The following is a 10932-nucleotide window of genomic DNA, read 5'->3' on the forward strand; positions in this document are numbered from 1 at the left end:
TTGGGTCGGGGGTTAAAAATTATCTCAGTTTACATAACTAAAAATATTTTCCCGCAGGAATTACTCTATTTTTAGGGGTTTGTACCTCAAAATGAAAAACGGATCCCTTTAATCAACTGACTCAATATACCTATTGTAGGCGATTATTATGTAAACAGACTTGATTTCTTACAAGGACTTCTAAAGCTGGTCTAAATATTATTTTAAACTAGAGAATGCCCGCGACTTTGTCCGCGTAGATTTAGATTTTTATAGATCCCGTGGGAACTATTTGATTTTCCGGGATAAAAAGTAGCCTATGTCCGTCCCCGGGATATAAGCTAACCCTGTACCAAATTTCGTCAGAATCGGTTACACTGTTGGGCCGTGAAAAGGTTGCAGACAGACAGACAGACAGACCGATAGACAGACACACTTTCGCATTTATAATATTAGTATGGATAATGTATGTAAAAATGTATTTTAGAAAAATCAACGCTTTGACCTAATAAACTAGTAGGTAGGGTCTGGTTTAAAAACCTAAATAGTTCCAAGTAGGTACCTAATTGATCAATCAGTAAAAAACTGCACATAATGAAATTCAAATAACTTACTAGGTAATGCAACTTTAGGTACTTGCGTATGAATAATAATGAGCTATTACACGGTAATTCTTCACCATTATGTATTTAAATAATTTTTGTATTTGCATAAACGATTTGATTCTTAGTTGCGCCTTTCGCGTGGTGTAGGTAATAATACCTAGTTGAAGTCTGAAGTACCTAAATACAGGTACAGTAGGTACAAGTGTAAATTAAAAATTTATAACACCCCGACGATCCAAAGTATTTGAGTTTTCCAAAACATCATTTTCAAATAAATAATTATGTATTTAGGCAACGTCCATCTTGACAGCTTGACATTTGACTATTGACATAATATTATGAACCTAACGGTTATCTAACCTTCTTTTCTACAAGAAAACTAGAAAAGAGCTGATAACTCTTAAACGGCTGAACTAATTTTTTTTAGATTATAGCTAAGAACACTCTCGATCAAGCCACCTTTCAAACAAAAAAAACTAAATTAAAATCGGTTCATACGTTTAGGCGCTACGATGCCATAGACAGATACACAGATACACAGACACACAGATACACACGTCAAACTTATAACACCCCTCTTTTTGGGTCGGGGGTTAAAAATAAAATGAAACACAGCTTATTATACTTAATTTTAATTAGTATTAAGTTATTTTATTGCTCCTAATATGCCTTTATCAACTTAATATGAGCATAGTGTCGCTTAAGTATTAATATATAAAATTGTAATTAAGTAGTTAATGATGTTACTGTTTAATAATTTTCGAAGGTAGGTACTTAATTACCTACTCGATAAATCGCTCTTCGCTCGGGTGGGCTTATTTAATACATATTGAGTATATCCCAATGATAAAGCCTTCCTCGTGAAATGTTTTAAATTAAAGCACTTAGAAGTTTTGAAGAAACCACGGACAATTTATGCATGTTGCTACTTTGCTGTTTTATACTAAAAAATATTTCAAAAAGAGAAGTAGGTCCTAACTATGTAGTATCTGCCTATGTACCAAGAGCCAAAGTAGGTAAAAAGTGTTTATTTTTTCCATTGCAAAAATTCCGTTGAGTTTTTATCGTTCGTTTTTACGCTACATCGTGGGCTACGCTCGTAGCGCCTTCGTAGCATAGATGTAAAAGATTCGAACTAGTTACTAGCTAGACTATAACTAAGGTTGAGATCTATAGAGCGTACTTTGACTTTGCTCAGACTTAAGTCAGAATTAAAACGAGACAGATCGACGTGAGTGTTATAACGTTGTCTCGTTTTAACAGTGTCTTAAGTCTGAGCAAAGTCTGATCTCAGCCTAAGACCAAATTTTCCTACACTTACCGATATCGGTCACGTACGTCGGTCACGCGTACTATTCGAATGTAATTGCAGCTATGACTTTGTAATGTGGTGCGTGCATAGACCCAAACAATGTAGCGGCTACGTCGTAGCTAACCGACATCAGCGTAGGCGGAATTCTGACCTCATATTATGTAGCATATTATATAAATAAGCTAAGCTGATTCATAGTTCCATGTTATGTAAAGTACGCTACAATACCTACAATAATTAATTATTTACCGAAACAACCACAAACCCGTGGGGTGTCATCAATAAACAGCCAATAACGGAAGCGCTATTAACCTTAAATAACTAAAACCAGCCAACTTTGAACCTTATGCGCTTGTTCCAAAAAACATTTTGCGTCGTAACTACGATATAACTATCGGTGACAACCGGTGACTGACACTGTCATAATAATCGCCCATCTTTGTGATTGGCTGGCGGTGTAGTAGAGAACGCCCTTGTGAAGTCGCCCGCCCAGCATCGCGTCACTAGGCAACCCCAGTTGTTGATCTGAGACGCGGTTATGCCTCCAAAACATGTTAGCACAACGAATTCGGCGAGTGCCAGCCGACGGTGTTTTAAAACGAAGTGGTTATTATTCTCTTTGGGTGTTTACGAATAGCCCAAATTATATGCACTGATATTTATATGAAAACTTACATCAGTCGACAAGATGGCCAGAGCTGGCCGCACATGCCATTTATATGTCAAGTAGCGCATCGAAGGTTAAGCGCGTTGGATCAACGTGTACAAGGGGCATTAGAAATGGAGAAGGTAGAGACGTGGCGCGGACGTTTCTTCCATTAGTGCACCGGCACTAATACTAGGATTCATAAGATCAGCAATATTATGACAAAGTGATCTAAACATCTCCAAAAAACTGAAAGGGTGCAGTAATAGGAAACTATTTTTATCATAGCACACCAATACCAACCTACTCGTAAATGCCACTACAGCGTAGATTGTGAAACATATTCTTGCTACGGGCTCTCTGTCTTTTTAGTGTCTCTACCACCGACCGGTTTGGAAAACATAACATATTCGAGTTGAGAAGTCGGTAAGAAACTTTTGGTTAACGACCCACTGAAAAACTCTTATGAAAAAATCCCTCTAATTTTCAATAAGTTTTCTAGGTACTATAAATTAATATATTTTAGCTTTAACCCACTGTAGGTTGTATTATGTATTCTGAACTATTATGTATTCTGAACCATAACGTTGGAAATACCATAGGACGATCTTTCATGTTGCTATTTGGGTCAACACGTTCAATCGACCTTCGAGTTTATATTTATTTTTTTATGTCATTTCTTTGATTCCACGGCCTTGGTCTAATTAGAAGTTAGAACGCGAAGGTACCTATTCCGCCGTCCGTACCAGCTGTAACCTCGCCTAGGGTAATAATGTTCTGTGGCTGTAACTTACACGTAAAGACGTTTAGTGCGTGTTCACTGCAACTCGGTACCACTATAACACCGTTATGCCAAAGGTATATATATCATTAATCTGTGAAAGTATGGAGTCTCCAATCACTCGATTGTCCGTGCCTACTAAATTTCGATTGGCACAAGACCATAGACTGTTGAAATCCCTTATGTACAGCAATCTATCGTTAGAATACGGCGACAACGTTTATGCTCCGAGTAGGGTTCGTGGTTTCGAACCATACCGCTCCAAGACCTCATCATTGCTTTTTTAACCGACTTCAAAAAAAGAGGAGGTTCTCAATTCGTCGGTTTTTTTTTTAAAGCCTGGTTGTCGACAAGTAAAAAACTATTGTCCCTACCATTGATGTTGGAAGCGCCAGTCCCTACCATTGAGGTAGGTAGCTATACCGTTCCACCACAATTGACGACAGTTAGGAAACTTCTAACAAAGCGTCGAGGCTTCGACGTCACTGACAGGCGTCAAATGTTAGTAGGTTAGGGTTAGTCGCATTCCATCCATGGTTTGTCGACATGGGCCTAACTGGGTACGTCTAGGCCAGTAATTCGGATCACTAATTCATCCCGCACTTACCGCACGATTGAACTAGCCTTTGTACCTTTGTTTGTTGTAACCTTTGTATGTATAATATCAATCATATCCTTGTAACTCTGTGATAATAGTGTGTAAAATATTAATAAAACCCATTAAGGTGCATGACACGGGTCTGCCCGCGAAATTCAAATTTAATTTGGTTTTTCGCAATACGTAAACTAATACGACAAAGTAGGCTTATGGCACTTTAATTACGCCAATGGCAGTATCATCCTCACAGGTGTATATAAAAATCTTTACTTGAAAGGGTCCAATATAATACCTACTTAATATGAACAAGGGATTTATACGACTTTTGCGATCAAAATAATAAAATAAGGGCGCACGAAAGTGTTCGTGACACGTTTAAACAAGCGTGTCGCTGCACCAATCTTCGCAACAATCATAATAATCGACTGTTGATCGAAAATGAACTATATTTTTTATGTGATAGGACTCATAATAAACAAATCAAATGTTACAAGGATAATAATAGTAATGGTAGAAAAAATCTATATTCACATAAACATTATTAGCAGTTAAATAGGGACCAGGCGAAAGTGAACAAGACAGCTTTATGTACTATGATCAATTTTATTAAAATAACAAACTTATACATAAAAAAATGGTAGTAAAAATTATAGTGAAAGAAAAGAAAGTTAAGAAAACCAAGAAAGTTATTGTGAAGTATTTTTCTTTTTCTTTGCTTTTTCAGAAGTTTTTCCTTGCTCTACATCTGAAGAAATATCTTTAACATATTCTAAAGATTCATTGTCTCTTTCTTTGCGTTTCTTTTTTACCTTTTTTGGTTTTTCCGTTTCGTCTTCAATTTGAGAATCATTCATATTTTCTGTAAAGTCCTCTTTTTCCCTAGAAATGTTGTTAACTGTTTCTAATACTTCTTTAGGTTCATTTATGCGATCTTTGTGTTTCTTCTTTTTCTTTTTTAGCATTTCTGATTCGTAATTATTTTCAAGTATATCGCTGTTTCCTGGAGTATTCCTACTATCTACTTCTGTAGAAATATCTATAACTGGTATTTTTACAGCTTCCAAAGATTCAGTTTTATTTTCTTTGCATTTTTTCTTTTTCTCTTTTGGCCTTTCTCTTTCATCGTCATTTTTATTTAATAATGTTTTGGTGTCTGAAGTTTCAGGTTCTTCAAGATGTTTGCGTTTCTTTTTCTTTTTATCATTTGTGCTATCTGTTTTAAAATCAACAAGATTGGAATTGTCATTATTTTCTTCTTTATCTTTTAATTTTGAGTGTTTATCTGTACTTTCTGCATTTTCATTTAGAGATATATTTATAATCGTTTCATTGTCCTCGTCTTTCATTTTGGATTTTCGTTTTTTCTTTTTCAAATTTGGAATATCAATGTTTTTTCCAATTTTTTCATTTATTTCATCACTATTGTTAGTAGTTTTATTATGCGAATCTTCATTTTGAACAGAACTTTCACTAACTTTATTACGCTTTTTCTTCTTGTTTTTTGGAATATTATTTTCTTCATTCATACCTTCAACAAACCCTTCAAGATTTGGTCCATCTTCTTTATTATGATATTCACTGTCTCTGTGTTTCTTTTTGGTCTGTTGTTTTTCTTGATCATCTCTTGCATCATGTTTTTCATTGTTGGTATCATTTCCATCTCCACGTTTTTTAATTTTATCTTTAAATTTCTCACCATGATCGTTGGCCACTTTATTTTCATCTTGTTTATTTTCACTATCTCTAAAACCTCTATCTAAGACTGCCAGAAAGAAACCGATTGTAAAATCACTTTCGGCTTTAGCGTAGAGGCATCTAGTGCCCATACTTCCATACATCCCCGAACCGAAGTTATTCCACTGGCCCTTAAGAAGCTCTCTTACATCTTTAACTCTCCATTTAGCTCTTGAAGCTTTAACGATATTTGTAACTACCCTCTCATTTTCTTCGGGAAATATGGAGCATGTGCTGTATACTATTCTTTTTGCGTTCGGAAATGCATTCATTGCGTGTTTCAAGAATTTCTCTTGTAAAGAAGTGAGTTTAGAAATCCGAGTTTCTTCGACGTAGCTGTGTACGCTGAGGTCCATACCTGAGAAAGCGATATACATTTTAGTTACATATGTTTAAATAGCTTAGGAACTTTATAGATTTTTAGACATATCATCTGTAACTCGGAGAGCAAGCCGTCAGTGCCAATTCATTAACATCTGAGCATTGATTGATTAAGCAGATGGATCTAGGACACTCCTAAATTGTTATCCCCAAGAAAACTCCACTCATATGATTAACAGAATTAACAGAACAGCGTTATGAGTTATGGTTATGAAATAAAACATTTTAAAAAAACCTAAAAGCATGCGGGCATCAGCTAGTAAGGAATAAAACGCATATAGAATATTTTAAAACTTAATTGAACTCACCAGATCCTGAACAACTTGGATCAAGAAGGATGTACTCCACATCATCCAGGTCACCCCTTCTAATCTGCAAGGAGTCTTTGCATAGAGTTTGCACGCACTTGGATCCGGTCGCCTCCACTAACTGGCATAGAGTCTGATATCTTTTATTGTCTCTTTCCACTGCATAGATTTTGCCCTGTTGAACCCAAAAATATAAAAGTGTAAATACCATCTTGTCATTAACTTGCAGTATTGCACATAAAAATGTTGAAATATTTTGTACGATGATACGGAACTCTTCGTGTGCGAGTCCGGCTCGCACTTGCCCGTTTTTTTTAAAACTAGCTACTGTTTCTTGCTGGCTCTTCTCAGTAGAATTTCTTTCCGTACCAATAGTAGTCTTGGCATATCATAAGTGGCAAATGCTGTCCTTCTTATCTATATTAATATTATAAAGACGTAATTTATACTAATATTTTAAAGAGTAATCTCTGGCACTACTGAACCAATTTTAAACATACTTTTACCGGTAGAAAGCTACATTATTCCTGATTGATATTTTTTTTTTCAAAAAATTAGAGATTCCTACGAAAATTGTAACACGCTATCAGTGTCAAACCGGGGCTGCGCGGATTGGCGGGATTTCACACACTTTTCAGAACATTATGAGAACTCTCAGGCTTGTAGGTTTCCTCACAATAATTTTCTTAATTTAATCGCTTAAAACGCTCATGACTCCACAAAATTAAAAATGCGTGCGCGGAATCGAACCAACGACCTCTCGAATAGGAGACGTACGCCTTAACCTATCACGGCTCTTATCCATCCATCCATCAGCCTGTATGCGTCCACTGCTGGACATAGGCCTTTCAAAGAGCGCGCCACCAAACACGGTCCTCCACCTTCCTCATTCAACCGCTCCCCGCCACCTTCTTCAGGTCATCGGTCCAGCGGATTACTTATCCTAAATCATTTGAATAAGCATATGGTATAGATACCTCATTTCTCATATAAGCTGCGAGTTGCGTAGTCTTCATGCCGGGCGCCGCACACAAATCCAAAACGACGCTTCCCGGCGGCGGCGCGAGAAGGTGCACCGCCAAAGCAGTTGCCTGAAACGACATTAACTGTAGATCGCAAAGATACCTACAGATACCTAAAGATATCTAAAGATATACAAATGTTTGGATGTTTGGATCGTTTGGCTGTAGGGGCTATCCTAGTTTACGGGTCAGGACTCGATGAAAGTTATGTAACCAAGTCTTGTATGATAAATACGTCATCATCATCGCGTGCCTTCTACGAAACGAAGGTCGATCATCATCCAAAAAGCTTCTCTATCTTAAGCCACTTCTTTTAACTTCGGGTAACTATAAGCCCTGTCCCCTTATATCGCCCAACATTTGCGTCTTTGGCGACCTGAAGCCTTTTTGCCTGCAATTCCACTTCCCAAGACTAATCTTGGGAATGAGAATTGTGCTCTCTGTAAATGTCCAAAGAAAGTGAGCTTTCTTCGCACCTTATTATATTTATCTATTCATTTCATTCAAATCAGTAGATAATAATCCTAATCCTATACCTATAATTTCACAATAGAGCAGATTATAAGATAAAAATGTTAGCTTTATCTATGTGAAAATGTTTTACCTTATCTTGCAAAATAATCTTGTTCTCTAGATATAATTCGTGATCATGCAGCTTAGTGCCAGGCGAGAACACGAAGATCGTCTTCACATGATAGTCTTGTGTGAAATCATACTCTGTCAGCTTTTGTATTTGCTCCAGGTAGTCATTATAGGAACCCGATGTACACCTGATGAATTTGTAGCCCTCATCTTGGAATGCTCTTATAGCATCAGAGGTTGTTAGTAGATTCGTGTTTATGCGGACGTAACGGGGCCTGCGAACTGTTATAGCAATTTTATTATTTTCACGAATATTTGAAAAAATGCTAGGCAGGTATGTTTTAGATTTTTAAAATTACCAGTTTTTTTTGTCCTGTTGTATACCTACCTAAGTTAGGGAAATAATTTTTTTTCATTATTGCAGTAAAAAATACTAGTAGTAGCTACATAACATATTAAGGCTAGGTGAACATGACTCCCAACTTAACATAGTACAATTGGTGAAGTAAGTAGGGAAGTAATCATGACTAATTCAAACCTACATTGTTAGGTGAGGTACCCTTTCAATCAGGTTAGGACAACTGTATTCCCACTTTGGCAAGCCAGCAATCAATTGCGAGAAAAAAAAATCAAAGTTGAACCCAAACTAAAACTCATTTATTCAAAGTAGGTACTATTTACTCCTTTTGATGGTCAGGATTGTTTGATTTGTAAGATAATTAGTGGTGATAATTAATTAATTACGTAAACATTGATTTATTATATTTGGTGATCTTAAAGATGTATTGGTGCTTTCAAAAGAATCTATTCTAATTTAATATTGTGCATAAATTAGTTAATGCAAAGTTGTTAATATTGTATTGATCTTGTGCGTTAATTTTAATGATTATCTTGTACTTAATGTAACTATTCCCTCTTAAAACTAACCAACAGCACAAAATATTTTAGAGCACAAATCTATCAAGAATTTATAAACATTTTGAAGAATGAAGAGGTTGGAAGGAAAATAATTAAATAATAAAAGATATTTGTCTTTTTCTATTTATTAGCATTACATGTCTAATTTTCTCATCAATATATTTCATGATAATACTGAACACACACAGGAATGTTATATAAAAATATAGCTAATACACTAGTCCTCCTTATTGAGTGAACTCTTCTCTGACTCATTTGTAGCTTTATATGAATGCTGATCTATTTCATTGCCATCATCATCATACTCTTTTTCGTGATATGCTTTGTAGGCATACAAAAAAATTATTAGATTAACAACGACTACGGCCGACACCACAGACCAGACTGTCCTTATGAAGGGATCAACAGGGTAGTAATCAGTTAGGACATGGCTCATGCCAAAAAACGCTACAAAAGGCAATGTGAACATGGCTACACTATAAAGGAATAGATTTGCCATAGCAAGTGCTGCCAGCTGTGTTTGTTTTGGTATCAGTGGACCCTCAGTATTTTCCGCCATTTTGTCACAATGATTTGTCTATATCGCAGTATTAGATCTGTAAAAGAAAAGAAATTACCTTTAGTTTTTTCATCGTCTTGAACTTCAGGTATCAATTTCCTAAATTGCTCTGTATATGACAATATTGTTTGCTCTGGTTTGCTCTTTCCTGGCAATTTCTTTTTCCCATAAAGCAGTTCTGCAGTAAGAACTTTCGCCAGCCAAGGGTTTAAACGTGGTTCATTCACCAAAATACCGGTGCTTTCAAACAAGTTTTGGATATCAACAGCATGTTTAATAGTTTCATTGATCAGTGCGTAAAGCACATTTATTCTCTGGAAATACGTCATAATCGTAAAAACACAAGTTGAGAGGAAGTCACAAAACTAACAAGAAAGCGAGTTCATATTGATTGCCTTGTCATCCAGTTCTGAGCTTTGTCAACAAGGCTTTTGGCTCATTGATAAATTAGTTTAAAAAAACGTATTAAAATCCATTGCAATTTTTCCCCCTCAGCTTCACTATTATAAGGCAAATTAAATTTTTTACCAAACAAGCAAACAGACAAGGGAGCGTCTTAGAAAGCGTGTCCACCAATTTTGAGCTTTTTAAAGTTTTAAGTTTCTAGGTCATCGGGAAGGTAGTTGATTGTAAATCCCGAATAGACAGATAAATACACAAATAGACATACAAGAAACAAGAACAAACGAAAATAAAACGTGGTAGGTAAAGTAGATACTTACAAAATGTTTTAGTTTATCGTCGTATAATAAAGTTTTAAAGCTACCACCCTCTTCAGAAACCTTCTGAACAATATTTGCTGCTATTTTATAATTCTTTGGAACGCTAACTGAATGAATAAACATTTTAATTATTAACCGAAAGTCACAAAATCCTTCTCATTTTCCAAATTGTTAACCATAAATTATAGGTACCAAAATACGGGTCACACGGGTCACGCGAAATACGAATGTCAATGTCAATTTGCCTTGTCATTGTCAATCAAGCAATGTTTTGCGTCTGGGTTACGTTGCATTCAAATTATCAAGTAAATATCATGTAAAGTAGAGATAGGTAAGATTGCTATATTTTTTTTTTCCAAAGATTAGTTAGTTACTGATTTATAAAAACAATTTTTCTGATTTATTTTAATCTGATAACATCAATCTGACAAAATCAAAATATTGATAGCGAATCAAACTTGTTGTTCCTTGTATTATAATTGAAAGTTAGCGCAGACAACAGTTTATTCAACATTTAAACTGCTTTACATTTTATATCTATAATATTAACATTAATTGTTATTGATAGTTCGGATGTCATTTTAAATTATTTAAATCTATTAAATTTGCGGTCGATTTACTCATCTGTCTACAAGAAGCAAGAATTGACGGGGGGTTTTTTGAACCTTTGGAGCAAAAATCTTTATTTTTTTATAGAATGCTTGGAAATTATAATGCGTAGATTGCAGAACCGAGTTTTTTTCCCCTACTTTTTCCTTTTTAAAAGGGTTGAAAAATAATGTAAT

At 35.5% G+C, this 10932-nt stretch overlaps 1 protein-coding gene across 1 annotated transcript; it reads right to left on the reverse strand.

The window, feature by feature from the left end:
• Nucleotides 1–4531: 4531 nt before the first annotated feature.
• On the reverse strand, nucleotides 4532–10374 carry LOC123878446 (28S rRNA (cytosine-C(5))-methyltransferase-like). The gene is made up of 6 exons (XM_045925621.1): nucleotides 10148–10374; nucleotides 9484–9739; nucleotides 7971–8230; nucleotides 7322–7435; nucleotides 6345–6519; nucleotides 4532–6013 (listed from the first exon to the last, which is right to left on the reverse strand). Exons 1-6 carry the CDS (start codon nucleotides 10268–10270, stop codon nucleotides 4608–4610), a joined length of 2334 nt encoding a protein of 777 aa, XP_045781577.1. The 5' UTR covers nucleotides 10271–10374; the 3' UTR covers nucleotides 4532–4607.
• Nucleotides 10375–10932: the final 558 nt, after the last annotated feature.

This window comes from Maniola jurtina, chromosome 3 (assembly GCF_905333055.1).
Source record: "Maniola jurtina chromosome 3, ilManJurt1.1, whole genome shotgun sequence".
In the NCBI taxonomy this organism is placed as follows: domain Eukaryota; kingdom Metazoa; phylum Arthropoda; class Insecta; order Lepidoptera; family Nymphalidae; genus Maniola; species Maniola jurtina.